General features: G+C 33.3%; 2 protein-coding genes across 2 annotated transcripts in view; one reads left to right on the forward strand and one right to left on the reverse strand.

The window, feature by feature from the left end:
• LOC140056796 (TAF5-like RNA polymerase II p300/CBP-associated factor-associated factor 65 kDa subunit 5L) overlaps positions 1 to 22,449 on the reverse strand; it is a 43,043-nt gene that overhangs the window by 19,990 nt on the left and 604 nt on the right. The gene's annotated exons all lie outside the window — the stretch shown is intronic.
• LOC140056813 (protein DVR-1 homolog) lies at positions 587 to 22,434 on the forward strand. Its single transcript, XM_072102300.1, has 6 exons — positions 587 to 1,825; positions 11,698 to 11,890; positions 13,150 to 13,298; positions 13,770 to 13,958; positions 14,295 to 14,368; positions 20,455 to 22,434. Exons 1-6 carry the CDS (start codon positions 1,384 to 1,386, stop codon positions 20,713 to 20,715), a joined length of 1,308 nt encoding a protein of 435 aa, XP_071958401.1. The 5' UTR covers positions 587 to 1,383; the 3' UTR covers positions 20,716 to 22,434.

Consider the following 22,449-nt stretch of genomic DNA (forward strand, 5'->3'; position numbering starts at 1 on the left):
GTATTCGACTCCGATAGAAAAAACTAAACAGGGATCGTGGTTATACGCCTACAATACGTGTTTTTGAACATTTACCATTTAAACAGTTTATCATTTATATTTTTTAGATTAATCAGAGAAGTGTGAAAGTGCATATATTTAATTTTTGTATTTTTATGTGAATTTTTTATTTTTTAACTTTGAACAAACGGAAATAATTTCAAGGCATGTACTTTACTGAATACAAAAATATACAAAATATGAAATATTGCTTGTACCTTTTCTAAAATATTTACGTTAATTTATTTAAGTCAGAGAAGAGTAATAATGGCATTTTACTCTTCACATGATCTTCTTAGTGAATTAAGAGGTATATAATAATAATAGGCATGCAATTTCAACGAACAGATTTAACTACACTGAAACTTGTTACCTATAATATATTGTAAACGTTTAAAAACTGTAAACATACCGTAAAGTTTTATTGAACATTTTTACTACTGTATTTAAGAGGCAAGATGAACAGGGTAAAGAATAATTTACTCAGCAGAAAGGGGAGCAACAAGTTTGTTTCTTCTCGTTATACAAAACGTTAACATGTCTGAAAAGTATATTAAGTCTACATTTTAAGCAATTGACTAGTGACAAAACAGAGTAGAATTTATTTAGCGGAAACGACAGTGTGTTAAACTCAGAATCGAAAATCCGACCTGAGGTTATTCAGGAGCAATGTATAATTGAATAATAAGCGAAAGGGAATTCATTTCAACAGCAGAGCATGTAGAATCTCTTCGTAGGCCTTACAAGTACAGAAAAAGCAACAGCAACAATGCTGTGACGAGAAGAATACTCCCCTCATAAGGGCTTGTGTAAAAGGTGTGGAGTAACATACACAAGAACTCCCCTGCTGTCAGGGTATGTTTTGTTCATTAGGAAATTCGACAATCTACCTGCTGTATCTCGTTATTTTTCAAGGTGGTTGTAACTCATATGGCGTTTTAGCTGAGTTACAATTCGCAAACGATACACAAGTTGTTCGGAAGTCGATCGTAAGGGGTCAAATGACGTACTGTGTTTTGAACACATGCATGTAAGGTGTTAGAGAATTCAGTTAGAAAAAAATAACAAGAAGCGTGGGAACAGTATAAAAAAAGTTGTGGATTTTTTTATAACGGATTTAACAGACTTCGTGATTAATGTTGTTGAATTGTCTGTCAACAAGTATATGTCTCATTTGCATTATAACGGAATTTAGAAAAGTGCGTGATTGTTCCTCCCTCTTTACTTTATAAAGAGTGTTAACACTTTGGAACAATAGGACGGGGAGGAGTCTTTGTTTTGTTATTATAAGGCAGCCTTCTTTTTCATTTTGCCACCAGTTGGCTCTTTCGTGTTCACATAATCATGGCGCTTGGAATTAAAGCAAAACAGTGTCTGTTTTTATTTTCATTTCTGTGTGTTTTTTACACAACAAATGCAGTATTTTATACTGGTCCTGTTTTAGATCGTTCAGCAAGGGATTTAAGCGAAATGGAATATGTTATTCTAAAAGGACAGGAGAAGAAAGATATGCAGCGGGAAATACTATCAATTCTTGGGTTATCGAGACGTCCACGGCCGTTGTCGCACCAGAATAGGGAACATACCTCCGCGCCAAAGTTTATGTTAAATTTATACGAATCTTTGAATACGTTACAGGAAGGGGAAGAAGTGGACGATGATGAAAGTTATATAATTGATGGCACGCCGCAACTTACCGTTGAAGCTATGAGTGGCACTCAATTTAACTACACTTATAACGAAGTTAACGCAGTGAATGCGGCTGATACAATCATTAGTTTACCAGGTATGTCCGTTATGTAGATCTCATGTTTACTGTATTCCCTTTTTGTAGACTTTATTTTCAGTCTTTAAAAATAATGTAAATTTTATGTTGACTTTATTTTATGTAAATGTTATGTACAGTTTATGCATTTTCTATGTACAGTAACTTTATGTAGATTTTTTTGTAAATATGCTGATTTGTATGTAGGTTTCATAGTTTTTGTTAAAGATGACAACATCATGTGACGTAGAAAAAGTCTTCTGAGGATGTTCTTTTTTAAAAACTATATTTATGTGTCTCTGTTGGCCTTCCATACTCACTGTAGCTTCATTTTTCTTGGATGATAAATATGTTTATAGCTGAAAAAAGAGTAGTGGGTATACCGTATGAAACACCGAATACCGTTAGGACTTATTACACCAGCATACTGTAGGATGTAAACTACTAAACTGTAACAGTGCTACGCGTCAGATTGATACTACCCAGTATGACGCGTTTGGATAATACCTCCCAGTGCGACGCGTTAGACACTACCCAGTATGACGCGTTTTTGACAATACCTCCCAGTGCGACGCGTTTGATTGATGGATTTTGTGTCAAATCATAGCAGATTTAAATTTATATTCTTGGTTTAAACAACGTATGGCTAAACGTTTTACATTTACTGGACGAGTTTGATTGGCCTACTGCTAGGTGTACCGTAAAATATAAAATGACGTAATCGGATAATAGGACTCCATCTGTTAGATTTTTGATGTATTTATGATTGCTGCTTTATATCATTTTCAGATGTAGGCCTATTGTATATAGTTTAAACTTGACGTGAACCCATGATTTGAACACCAATGAAATCTAGGTTAATAAGAAAGGACTGCCGTTTTTTGTAGAAGCCACTTGTGTGAATAAAGAGTTACAGTATCAGTTATTAAAGCATCATACAAGAGCATGTAGTCGGTTACCTATGTTGATCTTTTGGTTGAAGTTGCAAATGTCATAATATGCATTTCAGTGGGCTAAGGCGTTACTCCAAAACCATGGTCATAATGTCATAGACCTGGCCTGGTATTTTGTCATACCTAAAAAGAGCATTCTACAGTAATCACCAAACGCACAGGTTTAGAAAAACATTTACAACAAAATAAGATGGAAATTAATTAAATTAAATCATAAAAATACAAAATAAAAACACTTTGTACCTTTACCGGACCGTATATCACAGTGGGACCAATATCATTTTGGAAAAGATCCAATTGTACGAATTTCTTTAGAAAGAACAACTTCCTTTCTTTTATTAAATAAATATTAATTAATTATTTTTCTAAATATTATGCGAGAAACTGAATTTGCTGGTGATGTATTGTAATTAGTTACAAAGGTAATACAGTAACTACTGTATAATAACTAACGAAAACCCCGAGTGGTTACAGAATTAAATTGTAACTTCTTTCTTGACCAAATTTCCACTCATGGTTCCCGTCGAGTATATCCTGTTAGTACAGTTGTTTACGTTTGACCACTTTGACAGACCAAGGCCAGGTGCACTTTATCAATTATGATATTTTTAAAGATCATTTCTTTATTACCATATTTGTTATGTTTGCTTAGTAAAAAATGAGAATATTAAACGCAGCCAAGTACAGGTTACGTTCGAAGTTGAATCATTGGCAGGTTCTTTGTACATGTTTTCCAAATTAAAGACTTCCTCAAATTAGAAACCCATTTTCGGTAAATTGTAACCCTTTTAAGGACCTGCCACGACTGATCTAATTCGGAAATGGTGACATTCTGAAATATTTGGTACGATGTATCACAACCAAATTTATGCAAGTTTATTATGTCCATAAAATAAATATTTATATTCTTAGAAACAAACTTTTAGAAGCATTTGTAAAATCCTTTCCCAAATTTAATATGAATACCAGGTCAAACTCGAAAATCATATTGCTTCCTTAGTTCTCCTCAAGAGAACCTCTGATGGGACCGCTTGAGAAAGCTTACTATAATCTTGCATAGGCTAAAACCTGTTTAGCAACTACATACGTACGGGGATATTATCACGTACGCACAAATGGACCAATAACCTCGGATGTTGATGACTATAGATCCGAATTAACAAGTCTGAGAAATTAGAGTAACTTGAGAAAAAATTCAGTGAGAGAAAGTTTGATGGAAATGTTGGAAGCTATATATTGTTATCCAAGGGATTTGTAACAAGCGTGGTCTTGCGTCATAATACTTTAAAGATTAGTTGTATACATGGTGGTAATTCTTGGCCTGGAATAAAAATATGTGGAGCACAGGCAATATGTTGTTCATCCGTCGCGTTCCAACGCGTCTAAACCTAAGTCTAAAGATCTAGTCTACCGGGTGACCAGGTCATCATTCTATCATCTTCACACCCTTAATTAGATGCTGTCAAAGAAGGTTGCACACATTGCAGATTAAAGTGGTACACTATATCTATGAAACGCCGCCGCAACAATTTAATGATAAGATTCCAATGATAGAATACAATAATAAAAATAAAAACTGAAACTGATAAACCGATTCCTAGCTTCGGCGTCTGGCGCGGCAATTTGATTCTTAAAAACCTTGTCTAAATAATTATAAAATTGCCAACGTTTGAAATGTATTCGTGGCTAAAACTCGTTTCGTTGCTGATTATTATTATTATATGTACAAAGAGAATTTTAAAGATTAAGTTTACAAAATAGCAGATTAGTTTCCTTTGGATATTTTCACTTTTCACCAAACGGTACCATAACCTTTATTTCCTAAATTATATCACTTTGTTAATCTTGAATTACATACATTGCACACTATATACTATAGTATTTCTTTTTCACACTAGTTTGACAAAAATGTGCTCAAATATGGTAGTGATATACCCAAATATGGTAGTTATATGGCGTCATCTTGTCCATACATATATGGGCGCATCACATTTTTTATCACATACAGTTTGATAGTGTAGACAGAGCTTGTATTTGTAATGCCAAGTTACTGTATTTCAACTGGTTGATGCCTTTTAAAATTAGACCTTATACATTAACAAACCTCTTTCTTTTTGGAAACTTTCCTGACAATATAATTAGGCTAATCGATGTTATCCTTTTTAATTCCCCGGCATTTAGTAATATACAGTTATAAAATCCATTACATGTGTTTTTTGTTACATGGTGACTGTTTAGCCAACGTTTGAAATGTATTCGTGGCTAAAACTCGTTTCGTTGCTGATTATTATTATTATATGTACAAAGAGAATTTTCAAGATTAAGTTTACAAAATAGCAGATTAGTTTCCTTTGGATATTTTCACTTTTCACCAAACGGTACCCTAACCTTTATTTCCTAAATTATATCACTTTGTTAATCTTGAATTACATACATTGCACACTATACATTCCTCTTTCACACTAGTTTGACAAAAATGTGCCCAAATATGGTAGTGATATACCCAAATATGATAGTTATATGGCGCCATCTTGTCCATATATGGGCACATCACATTTTTTATCACATAAAGTTTGATAGTGTAGACAGAGCTTGTATTTGTAATGCCAAGTTACTGTATTTCAACTGGTTGATGCCTTTTAAAATTAGACCTATATACATAAACAAACCTCTTTCTTTTTGGAAACTTTCCTGACTATATACTTAGGCTAATCGATGTTATCCTTTTTAATTCCCCGGCATTTAGTAATATTACAGTTATAAAATCCTTTACATGTGTTTTTTGTTACATGGTGACTGTTTATCTTCAAAGTGTTCTTGATATAAGAGCTGGCATATAGACTAGCGAATTCTTTGTGTAACTACTGATTAAATTAGCTGTTTTAAAACTTTGTAAGTGGCTCTTTCATGAGTAGAGCAAGTTCAGTCTGTTCTAATCACAAACTCTAAAAAGCTCAGGGCGATAAAGAAACTAAAATACCTATTAGGCAAAAAGACTAAAATCTGTTCCTTTTCTAAGAAAACCTGTGTGCCTATGAATGTACAGTAGGCATACAGACAAAATGAAAGTTAGAATCCGAAGATTAACTAAATTCCACTTTGATTAGTAGGCTTACAGTACATGGGCGTATAATTGGTTTTAAACAAGGTGTATGGTGAAACTCAGTTCTAAGATGTACTGTTAATGTAAGATATATTGGTAAATTGTGAAGCCTTTCAGATCACATCGATCATTATCATTTCAATGGGTACAACAGTAAAACCTCTTTTATGGGGACACCTTTGAGACCGAACAATAAGGAATATAGGAATTAGCCGTAATTAAATCAAATCTTTTCGTTTTATGGAGAAGTGTCATTTTAAATGAAGGAATTAGGGCTATACTGTGATTACATTCGAAAATATTTATGCATTTTCTCTCTTTCTCAAAATGTGTGCGAACGTGCTTTTTGTAGCATGTGTTTTTAACAGATTTAGTAAGACATAATAAATATAAACTCCGTTGGGACACCCCTATTAAAGGGACACTTTCAGGGAAGTGAACGAGGGGCAATACTTGAATGTTTTAACACTCTAGGCAACCCATATTGAGGCGACACCTCTATGAAGGGGACACTTTCAGTGAAGTGAACGAGGGGCAATACTTGAATGTTTTAACACTCTAGGCAACCCATATTGAGGCGACACCTCTATGAAGGGGACACTTTCAGGGAAGTGAACGAGGGGCAATACTTGAATGTATTAACACTCTAGGCAACCCATATAGAGGCGACACCTCTATGAAGGGGACACTTTAAGACACTTAGTATTACGCCTACTAATTAGTGAGTAATCCTAAACTAGACATACTACGCAGTGGTTTAATTAGCGTTAACAACAACAAAAATATAACATTGATTAATTCAATGTTTGGGAACAATGGTGTTAGTTGTTTTTACTGTACGACTAGGGAAACCTGACACACTTTACAGAACCGATATCCAACCAGGTAAAACAATATTGATTTCAATTCAATAAGGTCAGTAACTCTTAAACATGTGTGTTGATCTGGTGTTAGGATTTTTAAATAGTTACAGTTGCTGTTAAAAGTAAATCCATTGTTTATGTGAATAAATTTGAGCTGGGATAACAATAATTCAAACTTTAAATTTAGCGTCTGCGAAAGCCGTGGAGGAAAAAAATAATAATATTATGTTGTGAAATCTTCTACACAAACATAAACGCGTCATAATTGAATATAATGGCGTTTAGATAGAACATAAACGCGTCATAATTGAATATAATGGCATTTAGATAGGTCATAAACGCATTTCCACTATAAAAAAAAAGAAGAATTTGACATAAAATACAGTATTTAAAACTATCACCATTTGTTGTCGTACTGTAGCTTTTCTTTCTGATACGCGCAGATGGACAGACGTGTTACGTTAATTTTGGGGTTAATTTTGCAACTTATTTAGTATAATTAATTGTAGGCCTACTTCGAGACATATATCTGGACTTTCCATAACAATTTTGGTTGACCTTGATGAAGAGTACACTTTCTTCAGAAGCCAATCCCATTTCAGTGTAATATAAAGTGAATAAAAAATTAAATTATTTTTTTTTTGGCCGAAAAATGTACAACTATGTAAGAAAGGAAGTAGGCTCTATTTCGTATAAAATAATCATGGTCCAATATTCAAGTCCAGAATTCAATTTCGCACCCAATTAGACTTTATTGTTTTATCAGAAGTATAAATTAAATACGCGATTTCAACAGTTTCAATTATTTTCGACACCTGTTGCAGACTCTCAACGTAACACATTTAAATGTGTTTCTTATTCATGACTTGTTGAAAGAAGCATTTAAATATAATTGCTACTCTTATGGCAATGCTAAAGGTACTGAATTTCTGCTAACCGACCTCATTTGTTCTATATAAAGTACAACACACGAAGTGTCCACAAGTTTATATTATTGGGGAAGGTACTATCTTATGTCTACGTCCAATTTCAAGTGTAACTGAACAGTCAACGACGGCCTGATGTTCTCATGAGGACGCGGGTTAACCAAACAAGTACTGTAAAACCCCTTTTAACAACATCAAACAGCTAATTTGTCAATGTTGATGCTCTAACTCGAGGCTTTATGTCGTTGTCGATTGACTGTGTCGGGGAGGGGAAGGGCGGGTCGCGATATTTCTTTTCGTACATAAGTTGGGGACCCCTCATGACACGTCACAAAATAAACATGAATATTAATTAATCATATCCATAAGGTTTGAAGGTAAGAATTGGGCTAACTACAATTCTCTAACGCAAACGCTTTTTGCCGAGCCGTCTGTGTAGTCGAATGGATTATACTTTACATGTCGGTGTCTGGGGTTCGAATTCCATGAGCAACTTCTTTTTACTTATAGTGAGAGAGATTATTTTGAGGATTAGGTTAGTTATATTTAGGGAGTAGTTCGGCTATCTTTCACATAAGGGGTCCCCAACTTAAGTATGGAAAAAAAATCGCAGGCGGGTCGGTCCGGTCGGGGACGTGGAGTGTAAACATGACGAATGCATTGCGTTGAGATACGCAATATAACCACCGAGAAGGGTTAAGTGGTTTACGTACTACAGTCATAAAAAAAGGAAATTTGCTAACCACATATTTTCAAACGAAGTAAACAATTAGGTCAAGCTAACCATACGGCATGGTCATAAATGATTACATTATTTGTAATGATAGTTATGCTGATTAGAAAAGAGACATTTTAATTACAAGTTTATTTGATAACAGATGTAATTAGACCGCAAATATGGCGATTACAAACACATGTTTCATACTAATCTATCCATCTATCTACCCACAAATTTATCGACCGGAGTACATTTCCCCCAGCCCTCTCATGGTTCCAAAAATAGTTTTATTTCCGTCCGCACTTGTAATTATAAACAATTGGTTAATACACTTGATTATTGAATTCAAATGTTTTGATCCACACTATTCTTATCAACTTTGTTTGTTTGATTGGGACAAGTATGAGCTTAGAAAATGTATACATTCGCTTGTTCGTGTTTGTTCGTTCATTTTAATGTAATTATTATTGTTAGTTATCCCTTTTTTTCGCAAAGGTTTTGCTTGGCAATAAAGAGCAAAGGAATTGAATGATTAATTATATGAGAATTTTAATTGTAACAGTAACTCTTTCATTTGCCTGTAGGCCTAAACTTGGTAAAAAATATATTTGATGTTCCCTTTATCGACTCAAACATGACAAACTGTGGTGAATAGACATCACAATTGAGCGATGCAAACATAAATTGCGCTGGTTATGCACCTGCCTAACTTGCTCACATTACCTGTTCGGCACATTTGATGTTTTTTTGTTACTACCAACTTCATTTCCGCTTGGAGTTTACCAATGGAATGTATATGCCCAAAGAATTTTGCATGTTTGTATCAATTCGGTATATAGGATACTGTTTGGTGTTTTAATCGGGGTTTAGGCCTATTTCAATACTCCGTCTCTAAAATAATGTGTGAGTTGACATTATTCTTGAAAGTTCTGTATAATACTTATCTTAACATGTTGTTGTCAGTCACGAGTATTGGTCCCGTTTCGGTTTTATAACACCGTTTCTGTGCAACGCGGATAATGTATTAATATTAAAGATGTATTGTCCAAATGAAAAGTAGATATGAATAATAGGCCATATTGTACTTTTTAATTAAGATATTCTCTTCCAACAAAAATCAAACTAAAATAATGGTTTTACTTTTAATAAAAAGAAAACATATCGGTAAATTTTAAAAACCTTCCAGTTGACTTTTTCCTAACAGTAAGCCTAATACAGTAGGCCTAACAGTTTTTGAGGTAAAAATGATTTCGTATCAATTTTCTTTCCATCTTTCTTTCTTTTATTTTACCCTGCACAAATAAATTATAACTGCGGTAAACATAAATAAAATGAATAACCATTATGTAGGCTAACTTTAAATTTGCATATTCAACAATTACCAATTTAATATAAAAAAGAAATTTCAGGGGAAACATAGGTACCATAAATACATTCATCATATAGAGCATTTCTCAGTTGGCTGGATAAAACATGAAACTATAAATATATTTTTTTTTAATGTGGTGCGACAATGGTTTTATTCTGAAACCTGTTACTATTAGTTAGGTCATACTTTTTATTTCTGATCTTTAGTACTTAGAAATAACAATTTCAGGCTTTTCTAGTAAGAATCAACCTGTTAATATGCACAGGAAGTAAAAAGCTGAACATTCATCGAAGTAAATTAGATGAGACAAGCAAAGGAAGTTGAGTCAGATGCCTTGAGTACACATGCACTCTAGGACGGTACAGTACTGTCAGAGGCCTAATGATGAATTCTTTTTTTGTTGTCAATATAACTAATATATAGGCCTATCTCTTACATGGGCAGATGGGTTTCTACGAAATAGCAAATTGTACATAATCAATCAATTAGTAAATCAATACCAATTAATGTGATTTGATAATGATTACGTTTTAATAAGAACAGAATATGATTTTTGTTGACTTCGTTTTCAATGTTAAATGCTATACTTTTATACGTGATTTTATGTTATTGTTTGTATTACGAATTATCTTCAAATCGCTACATACAATTGTATTCCTTCATTTAAATTTCAACAACGTTTTAGGGTGAGGCTTTATTTATCAAACCGATGCTAACTGGGGTACGACTTACACACTGATCCCCAGTTAGCGGTGATGGTGTATACCCATACTCCGGTTTGAGTGCTAGCTTGGTGTTTTTGTCTTTTTGTTCTCTTCCTTTTGGTTTCCAAACATCGTTTATTTGCACTATATAAATCTATCTATTATTATTAGTTTTTCTCATCTACAAAGATTTACAACTGACTGACTGTTAATTAAGATGTTTTTTCCTATTAACAAGTTTGTTAAATCTAGCTCTATTTCTTAAAAGAAGCTTAACATGTTATATTCATAAATTAAAATGGAATTATAAATATTATAGTATACCAAATCAGGAATGTCATATAATTTGATTTTTATTAATACAAATTACACTATCCTTAGAGTACCTATGCAAGGGGCACTAGAGACCACTACACCTTACTAGGTCGTAAAAAACGAAATTGGTTTGTATTTCTCAGTTGCCATAAAATGAACATCCTGTAGAGATGCTAGAATTTGGCAGGTGGTATTTTAAAAAGAATTGTGCCTTGAGCCAGTTTTTTCTAATTTAAATTATAATAGATCAATAAACACTGTGTGGTTGAAACAAATAACAAAATCAGCTCATTAAATTACTGTATTTCGTGGTATCGGATGACAGAGCGCAACCGGAAAAGAAGGCCTACCCAATTTTTGAAAGTTATATAACATTTAGAATTTAAACCACGAAGACTTTTTACTTTTTTCTGAAGTAAACATAAATCTAGGGTAAATGCTATAGTTCACTGGCAAGAAATGTCATCTATAAACTTACTTTGACAGATTTGTTTTTAAAAAAACGTTATTGAGCTATATAGTGGGGCTTACCTAGGCAAAACAAACTTGTTAATTAAAATGACTGTATAATCAACACTAACCTTGAAAAAGAACTTTCGATTAAATAAAATAAAATAAAAAAAAATAAAAAAAATACAGTAACTGTATTACAAGACAAACAAAAATGACATAAATAGTGGAATATTATATTATCTATCGCCATGATATGGGTGGATTGTAGGCCTTGTTAATGTTAAAGCAAATTTAAGAAACAAATAAGTATTCTTAATAGTAATACATAAACGATTATTATTGAAAATAAAATATAGATGAACATTATTAAAAATGTCAATGTAACTCATAATGTTATTATATGTATTTATCAATGAATGCTTAACTTGTGGTAACACTGGTTTCTTTTCAAAAGGACCGTTTTTTTATTGTATTTTTTTTATATTGTAGTTCACTACAAACCCGGATCGGTAGCTGAGCATGGCGAGTATCGATTTTATTTTGACGTCAGCGAAGTTTCTATGGATGATATTTTAACAACGGCGGAATTACGTCTTTATAAAGGTTTAGCAACGTTTAGTAATGAAATAACGGGAGTGTATACATTGACTGTTTACAGGATTGTCCAGGACGCCTATACGGGGTATGTTGCTTTTTTTACTTCAATAACTTTTGTAACAAACATGATATACTATTACTATTGCCTATCATTAGATTGGTTAATTACATACCACGTGCAGTTCAGTATTAGTTCTATTTAACGGAAAAGTGATATTTGATAGTGATATTGAACGGTATTGATCTGAACGTTCAGATTGTTAACATTTTGAGAATGTTATGCAACGCGTACATGACATTAAATCAACCTGTAATGTGTGCCATTCGTAACTTTCTACCAAAATCTGCCTCTTTAGTGGCCTAGCCTCCCACTATCATTTTACATTGATTCAAGATGGAAGCAGCGGATTAATTTAATAAAAGTTTACTTTAAAACAGTAGGTGTGAAAACAATCATTCGTTATTTGCATAATTCTTTTTTTTTCCAAATATTATTTACTTTAAACCTTTTGACACAATACTGTTTTCGTTTCCAATGTGTAAAGCTAGCCTGGTCTACTTTCTTCATTTTTAAATTTACAATATGTTTTGGGGTCATCCGAATTGTAACTGTTAACTATATCACACAAAACAAACTCTGTGTGAAAGATTTATTTACTGCAATTTTATTAAAGTAGTAAAATTCAGATCCCGTAAAATTCTTATTTCATTCTTAACCTCGGTAATTCTCATTCCAACAAAATTTTATTGAGTTGAGCTTACTGACCGAGATAAATATCACGTCACCTGACAGCGGTCAATGACCTCTATTCAATAATGATGCATTGTGGGATTGTCTGATGAACAACTGAAAGAATGATTCATTATAGTTAATGACGAACTGGCACGATCTTGCCAAGAGAAAATACATAATTTCCTTTTCCATTTGCGATAAGACACGGAGTTTTGACTTTAGTTGTTGTTTTGATGAATACGGTAATGAAAGGTTATGACAAAAAAAATATCAACCACCAAAAGTTGGCAAGTGTTTATTGTTCAACACCACGTGTTTTCAAAGAAAAAAAATTCAGAAAAAAAAGAGTAGTTTTATGAATACGATCTACTTTGAGAAACCATCAATTAAGGGTACTTCCTGATTTCTTATTGAAACATATACAGTAATATCAGTAGTCCTATTAATCCAAACAATAAGCTTAAAAGTCTTTTAGAATAAGTATGGAAACTTCGATTTCAATTTACGACCAAATCTATTGAGAAAAAAAGTTTCTTGACATGCGCAGAACGCTATAGAGAATGGCGGTAATTACAATAAAGATTAAAATAATTAATATGTTTGATTTGCAGAGAAAAAGAGAGGCTTTATCTATCAGACCAGGTCATCTCTGCAGACTATGAAGGGTGGTTAGAACTGGACATAACTGAAACCAGCTTTCTATGGCCATCATTACCACGTGGACATCTTGAACTAGAAATTATTGTAGAAAACTTTAGAGGTGAGTAGAATCTGGTTGAATCATCAGAAAACCTGTTTTCCATTAGAGAATATATTCGCACGAATCGTCGAACATTCCTGAATTCTGATTAGATGCGCATTTTCACGTCACATAAAGTACATGAAAATATTAATACGCATGCGCATTAGTCAACACTTGCGTTTGCGTGATTAAATTCAGAAATTTGAAAAAAAACAGTGCATTTCATTTATAGGCCACGAAATTCACAGTGATTATATCTCAAAAGTGGTAAACGATTTTGATAACTCCATGGTGATATAAAAACGGAAATTTACAATAGGAAATTAGACTGGACGATTGTTAATTTCCTTTCACGCATGGTCAGTGTTTAAAATACCAACAATTAGCCTACATCTGTTGACAAATGGCCATAAATCTGGATCTTATAGTCCTTTCCCTATTTGATAAAAAAAAACACCACAAAAGGATTGTGTATTCTTGTTATTGCAGGTGAAAAAGTTAATTCAAAAGATATTGGAATCATTGGGATTTCAAACGACGAAGACAACAATGAACCTTTTGTAGTTGCATTTTTCAAAACGTCACAAGAAACGCATTCACGGAGAACAAGAGCAGCAAGGAAAAGAAAGAACAAAAAATCAGAAAGCTCATTAAATGTAGAGGGAAAATCAAAAAAGGGTAAATATTTTCGAAAGGTACTTTAACTTATGCAGAGTCGAAAGTTAGCTCACATGATACTGCGGGATGTTTAATGGCTATAAATATGATATTTTGTGATTTTTTTTTTAAATTGCGTCATCATTCAGGAATAGTACAAAAATTAACTCAACTTCAAGTACAGTTGCATACTCCTTGAAGAGAAGTAATAGATGCCAGGAATCCAATATTTTGTAAATAAAAATTACGTCATCATTTCTAATGATGACGTCACTAATGCGTACTTTTAAAGTCCTGTTACAAATTATTGTCCCCGACACGTTCATTAAGTAATATACCGTATTTATTTTGCTTTAGGTAACAACAAGGCTCGACAGAAGGAATGCCGAAAAAGAAATTTATTTGTCAGTTTCAAAGATCTCGATTGGCAAGTAAGTATATTCAGAGAACAGTGAGTTTGTTTTCTAGACGTTTTAAGCGTGGTTCTAAACGTGTTTTATTTATTTATTTATTAACAATATTTAACCAGGGTGGCCCAATCATTCAAAAAGACTGGTCTCCCTTGGTAGTGGAGTCTGTTAGGGCTGAAATAAGGGTGTTTGGTTCAGTTTCTTCCAAAAGCACCAAATTTGGTATACAGGTTGCCCACCCTATACAAATTCAATTTTTGATGGGCGCCAAGCAAAATGACCCATTGGGTCACCTAATTTGCATAATTTAAAATGGCGGACATTTTCGCTTAAACAGTCCATATCTCTAAAAATACTGGTCATAGAGAGTTGATTTTTAGCCCAAAATGTTCACAACATAAACATTCCTATTTACTCTAATGAAGTTTTTTTGAAAAAAATGACCGGAAGTACCAGTTTTAACCTTTGACCCATATTTTAAGGCATTGCCATATCTCAGTAAATAGTTGTCACAGACAGTTTATTTAAGTGTCAAATTGTTCAGAATATATATGTTACTATTTAATTTAATGAAACATTTTATCCAAAAATGACCGGAAGTACTCAGTTTTGCCTTTGACCGTTACGATGTAATTACCAGCCTTGTTACGGTTAATATATTTTGATATCCATAAAACTACTTGTCATAGAGAGTTAATGTTGGTGTCAAAATGTTCAGAACATAAACATTTCTATTTACTATAATAAAGTTTTTTCTCAAATAATGACCAGAAATACCATATTTGACCTTTGACCTGTTTTTTCAGGCAAATTGCCATATCTCATTATTAGGTTGGAGTGGAAAGTTCATTTTGGTGTCAGATTGTTCAGAATATATATGTTTCTATTCTGCTTAATAGAAGACTTTTCAAAAAAATGTCAGGAAGTATAGTTTATTGACTTGTTAAATACATAAAATTTATAAATTTGTTCAGTTAATTGTATAGTTAACTGTATATTTATGATATTATTTTGCAACCCACTTTTGAGCACTTGTCGAAGATGGCTGCTTGCATGTGCAATTGAACAAAGTATACTGAACAAAGTTGAATAGATTGTCCTATTTGTAGTGAGTCTAGAGTAATGTAAATGAGAAATGAGAAAATTGTATATACAAAAAATACCCAATCTCATCTAATCGAGTACTTTTAAATGAAGTCTTCCACATATTTAGCAATAATGTGTAGGCCTACTGATGAAATCCAGTAAAAGTTTTGTTTTGGAAAGTTAGTGTTTCCGTCACTTGTGTTTGCTGTTGCATAACAATTTCATGTTGCTACATTTCTCTTTGTTGCCATAACACGAACAACCACTGAATGGGGAAAAGACACCGAAGATTTCTGTCCTCCAGACCTAAGTCATCCAAGGACCGTCCAGCTTGGTGGTTCTCAAAGATTTTCAACAACAAAAAAAGAAAAGAAATCGACCATATACAGTAATCATCTAGAAGAGATTGGATGAATAGGAACAGTTTTGTTACTAAGGACATGTTACGCTCTAGTATCCTCTTTTTCATATATTGCCCTTTTTTCAAACTTAAAATGAACTCTGTATTGCATGTCCTTGACTATGTGAACAATGCAAATTTTTTGAATGGAAATGTTGTGCAAAAATCAACAAAAAGGTTTAGCCTCATTTCTAAGAAACAATATCATACTCAAGCTCAGAACATGATGGGGCATTTCGTCTTTACGAGAACACTGAAAATATTACAATTACCATACATGTGCTTATGGTGACTGAACCAACCAGACTGTTCAAGGATTGCTAAAGAAGTTTGAATAAGCCATTATTTTCCAAATACTCGATATGAGAAAGGACACATCATTAATAATAATAATAATAATAATAAGATTTTTATAGCGCACATACCACTCCAGAGTGCTCAAGGCGCATAATTCTTTCTGCCATCATTCAATACTTTGAAAATGTACATAAAAGAAATGAAAGTAATAAAAGTAAATCTGTTCATGAGGTTAAAACAGCTCATCAATACATTATGTTATACAAGCCAAGAGTTGTTACCAATTCCAATATAACAACAATTTAACATTTACTAATCAACCAAAAATCAAGTAAAAAGGCAATAATGAAAAAGATGATACTAAGGCGTAATGTCATAAGTAACAAAACTGTAATACCCAAATCGTGTCCAGATGATGGCCAAATTTTTTAAAATTAAAATTCGGGAATTCTGCCAAGTTTGGCGGACCAAGGATTACTTTAGGTCTGGTGGAAAAAATATATTTTTCAGTTGTGGTTCGTGATATGGCAACAGTAGTCTAGTATTTATATTGTGCATCCCGAAAATGTCCATCCTTTTAATTAGTAGGTTATACCCCAGTTTGAAGGCCCTTTAAAGAAAGATACTCAGCGAAGAAATGCAATATAGGAAAATTACCCTGAATGTAACAACCAAACAAACACAAGTGATGGAAACACTAACTTTCCAAAACAAACATTATTGCTAAATGTGTAGAAGACTTCATTTAAGTACTCGATTAGATGAGAATGAGATTGGGTATTTTTTGTCTATACAATTTACTCTCATTTGCGTTACTCTAGACTCACTACAAATAGGACTATATTCAACTTCATTCAGTATACTTCGTTCAATTGCACATGCAAGTAGCCATCTTCGACAAGTGCTCAAAAGTGGATTGCAAAATAATATAAATATACAGTTAACTTGAACATTATAATTTTATGTATGTAACAGGTCAACTGTACTTCCTGACATTTTTTGGAAAAATCTTCTATTAAACATAATAGTAACATATATATTCTGAACAATCTGACACCAAAATGAACTTTCCACGCCAACCCAATAATGAGATATAGCTTTGTTCAGTATACTTTGTTCAATTGCACATGCAAGCAGCCATCTTCGACAAGTGCTCAAAAGTGGGTTGCAAAATAATATCATAAATATACAGTTAACTATACAATTAACTGAACAAATTTATAAATTTTATGTATTTAACAAGTCAATAAACTATACTTCCTGACATTTTTTTGAAAAGTCTTCTATTAAGCAGAATAGAAACATATATATTCTGAACAATCTGACACCAAAATGAACTTTCCACGCCAACCCAATAATGAGATATAGCAATTTGCCTGAAAAAACAGGTCAAAGGTCAAATAAGGTATTTCTGGTCATTATTTTAGAAAAAACTTTATTATAGTAAATAGAAATGTTTATGTTCTGAACATTTTGACACCAACATTAACTCTCTATGACAAGTAGTTTTATGGATATCAAAATATATTAACCATAAAAAGGTTGGTAATTACACCGTAACGGTCAAAGGCAAAACTGAGTACTTCCGGTCATTTTTGGATAAAATGTTTCATTAAACTAAATAGTAACATATATATTCTGAACAATTTGACACTTAAATAAACTGTCTGTGACAACTATTTACTGAGATATGGCAATGCCTTAAAATATGGGTCAAAGGTTAAAACTGGTACTTCCGGTCATTTTTTTCAAAAATACTTCATTAGAGTAAATAGGAATGTTTATGTTCTGAACATTTTGAGCTAAAAATCAATTCTCTATGACCAGTAGTTTCAGAGATATAGACTGTTTAAGCGAAAGTGTCCGCCATTTAAAATTATGCAAATTAGGTGACCCAAGGGGTCATTTTGCTTGGCGCCCATCAAAAATTTAATTTGTATAGGGTAGGCAACCTGTATACCAAATTTGATGCTTTTGGAAAAAAGTGAACCAAAATATCCCTAACAGACTCCACTATGGGGCCCTGGGTACAATAGTACATTTTAAACTAAAAATAACAGTAACACAATAAAACTTAAACTACAGTCCTAATGCCTTAAAGTTACTTTTGAAAACATTTAAATTAAGTTACTTTTGAAAACATTTAAACTGACCAATGGCAAGCGACAGTTCGAATATTCCATCGCTTGTGATTGGTCAAATCACTTAAGTTGCACTTACGTTCTTGTGTTACATCGAGCCTGGTAAGAACCAAGTAGTAACTATCGGGATTATGCTCACAAAATCGTGTATACATCACTCTCATTGGCCGGTTAGCCGTACAATTCCAGCTCCACATTAAATTTTGATGTATAGTAGATATATAGGTATACGTCTAAAATGTCCTCATGGACCAACTATGACGTAAATGTATAAAAGAGTTGTATGGGACAAATCAACAACTTCTGATTATTTGATTACATGAAGCAAAAACATTTATTACATCAATTATGTCTTGAATAAGTATAATATATAAAACCTAATGGACTGGCAAAACAATTTATTTACAATAATTTATGTGATGGATGTCATTGAACCTTAAGGAATAAAACATATACAGAATTTTAAATTGGCCCTCATGGCCGGCTCCAAATACTATTTATACCATCAGTGGCGTGGGTGTGTGGGAAGTTGGACCAATAGTGTCATAAGTATTCGATGTGATAATTTGTATTTCAACTATAATCACACATGCGCCAATTTGTTAAGTCCCTCTGGAACTACGTGGGAAGTAAAAAGGAAAATATGGGATAACCGTTGTAACCAACAGGGAACCGGATGAATATTCCAAATGCATCTTTTAAAGTGGTTTGACACAATTAAATCGGAGAGCAGATCTTGGTAGCTATGAAAATACTAAGTTTGAATGCCAGCACCAGACATTTCTCTCTCCTTGTCTCATTCTTAAAATGGTGAATTATGCTGTTTGTCCTGTGCACAAACAAGATGGTTTTAGATCAACTCCATCCTTTCACTCTGCTATTTAAGTTCCAGTTACTGTATGTTAGAAACCTTTTAAAAAAACCTAAAAAAAGAAAACTTTATATCGACTTGTATGACGACGTTTTCGTTTCACCATACCACGGGCCGCTATTAAACACTATTAACTTAGATTATAAGAATCAGATGGGATCGATTATTACAAATCAAAATGAAACTCTATACTATAGCCTACCGATTTTTTTTCCAACAAACCACTCCTTACCATAAAACATATAATTATACAAACGGTATAATTGAATATAAATAATAATACAATTATAAATATACATTAATTAAATTTAAGGGTTGGACGTCTGTAAGCCCTATAGGCTTAAGCAGAAGGTTCCGGGTTCGAATCTAGATTGGGACAAGGTTTTATCATTAGGGACATGGTTTTCTCTCTGAAGACAAGCAGAGCCACAAAAAAGTGGAAAAACTCAAACATTCCTAAAGTATGCGTCTTGTACACTTCTACTAATTCAGTTGTATTAATTTCACATAGAGGTTATATACGTATATCGAATGTACACTTAAGTGTTACTGAACATTCAACAACAGGATGATAGCTCATTTTGAACAGGAATACGATTAATTATTTAGCATTTTAGTAGTTCCCGTGAGCCAATCAGAGTTATTGCAGTCGTAATGCACTCGAGTTAAATGCAATTATGAAAATCATTCTCGTAACAAACCGACTGTAAAGAAATGTTAACACTTGGAACGTTACCAACAGGTAAATAATTGTACCTGTACGATATAAATGAACTTTAAAAAGTTATGGTCGTTTAGGGCTCAATGACGTCATTTACTAATCGAACGTAGTGTGAAGTTCAAATTATGATTCATCCCCCGTAGATGTACGGTGGGGCCGTGTTTCAAAATAGATAAGTGAAAAACTCAAATACTTAGGCAGATCTAGGCACAGAGTTTGTCTGGCCAGGAAGGCTCTTTACACTATTGTGTTGCCGAATTAATCACGTTTGAACGCAGAGGCTCTATTGTTTTGATGAAACAATTTCCTACTTAAATCAACATTATTCTTCTCTGAATAAAGTAACTGAAAGTCTATTAATGACATCTTTTATTCTATAACTAATTTCAAATACAGGCTCCGCTTTTAAAATAGGTCTCTGTGACACCTTAGGAACCACCGTTCTATCTGTATCTTGGGAGAGACAAATTTATTGTCCACACATAACCACAAGCAAGACATTAATGAATGTTTACGACATTAATGAATATTCACGACATTAATGATTACTCACGCCATTAATGAATATTCACGACATTAATTTTCTTTCAGGATTGGATAATAGCACCCGAGGGCTACGAAGCGTTCTACTGTTACGGCGAGTGCGCGTTCCCTCTCAACGGACATCTAAACGCCACCAATCACGCCATCGTGCAGACGTTAGTTCACCTCATGAGCCCCAGCAACGTTCCACAGCCGTGTTGTGCGCCAACAAAATTAAGCGCCATTTCTGTATTGTTCTTCGACGAAAGCTCAAACGTAATTCTTAAAAAATATAGAGAAATGACAGTGAAAGCTTGCGGGTGTCACTAGCGGATGGTAAAGTGCCAAACTTTAAATTGTATAATTGGTTCCTTTAATCGCAGCCCCCCCCCCCCCCCGCCCCACGTGAGTTTTTTTTTCAGTGTATCCACCGAGAGGCCAAAAAACGGCCAATCATCTAGAGTTCTATACAGATTTACTGAGGTAGCCGGTACAGGCCACGTTTTCGCTGATTATAGGGGACGGGAGTAGGGGAGTCATTTTGTTCCCATTTTGTCAACCGCTAGATCCGCCGCTTGAATTCATTACCTCAGCTGAGGCATACGTTTGAGCTGCTAAACATGCAAATTCAACTTTTATACTAGACATTTTATTTTGTATGTAATTACAAGTCTCCCTCTAATGTAAAGACCACTTTTGGGGCCCAGGTTTAGTATCGTTGGTCTCGCATTAGAATCCTTCCAACTAAAGATAGAAATGTCAGAATGGTTTCTTGCTTCCAGAAGCTGGAGCGTAAATGTAATCAGTGTTCTGCTCTTTTTTGTATGTATTTCATGAACTATAGTATCTGTCTGATTTTCAAATGTTCAATGGCTGTTCTACCTTAAAAATGCTTATTTATGTTTATCTTAAGTGGCCTTTAATTGGAGAGAAAACTTAAAAGAAAATTTTCAGCTAGGTTTACCCAACATGTAGTCTAATTAATTGGAGGGAGAGTCTATCGGAGGGAGACATGTACATTGTATCGCTTTAGTTATTTGTGAACATATTGAAAATATTTATATTAAAGTGACGTGTGTTATATTTTGTGGCTTATATTAATAATAATAATTATTATTAAAATAGTGTTAAGATTATTTTCTTTTTCTTGTTTGCCAAGCGTAGTAGTATTATTGAGCATGTACAATTCTATATTTTAATATATTATATTTAATTATCGCTGTTACAGAATGCTTAGTCCTCGATATCTTCTACCTCCCCGTAAGAATGCGGCTATCGGCTTAGTTGGTTTATAAATAGGCATATAACATGTCTTATGGACGTATTTAAAAGGCTATGTGAAAAGACGCCACAGGCTTTAGTTACTGTATATCTATATCGAAAACAGTCGCACGTTTAATGTCATGTTTAAGCCGAAGGATTTACAATGGAATGCAATCTACTCTCTTTCGTCCGACGTCTACATAGTTGGCTAAACCATGTTGGTGGTTTTCCTAAGCTAAGAATAATCAGGGAAAGCATCTCTGGAATGATGCTTTAAATGAGTAGGCCTACACATAAAAAACAATAGGTTAGGTGGCTTAGAATAAGAGTTTGAAAAGACGGTTATCCTCGTTTACATTCATATGGATCAAAAACAGTATGTAAATAAATATTAGCAAAGAGACAGCAAATAACATGTTATCATTGTTTTCATAAATTGATAATTTCAATTTTCAATTCTTTTTTTAATACACTGTACAGATAGTAATGACGAGTATGTCGAGTCTGATGTACATTAAATCTCAGTACCTACCGAGTGATGGCGCTATAATATTTTTAAATAAAAATAAGCTTTTAAAAGCTTAGATCTGTACTGCTACAAACAGTAAAAATGGTTTTGTGGTTCAACAAACTACAGTAAATATATTTAAAAAATACTGTCTGTATATAATTTCAACTGTTATACATGTATGTATTTATTTTTTTTTTATATTTTATTGTGAAACCAGCTCTATAAATTAATGACAATGTTTGTTTTCATAAATAAAGTACAGTATTGCAACCATACCGTTAGTAATTTTA

The sequence above is a fragment of the Antedon mediterranea genome, chromosome 1 (genome assembly GCF_964355755.1).
Source record: "Antedon mediterranea chromosome 1, ecAntMedi1.1, whole genome shotgun sequence".
In the NCBI taxonomy this organism is placed as follows: domain Eukaryota; kingdom Metazoa; phylum Echinodermata; class Crinoidea; order Comatulida; family Antedonidae; genus Antedon; species Antedon mediterranea.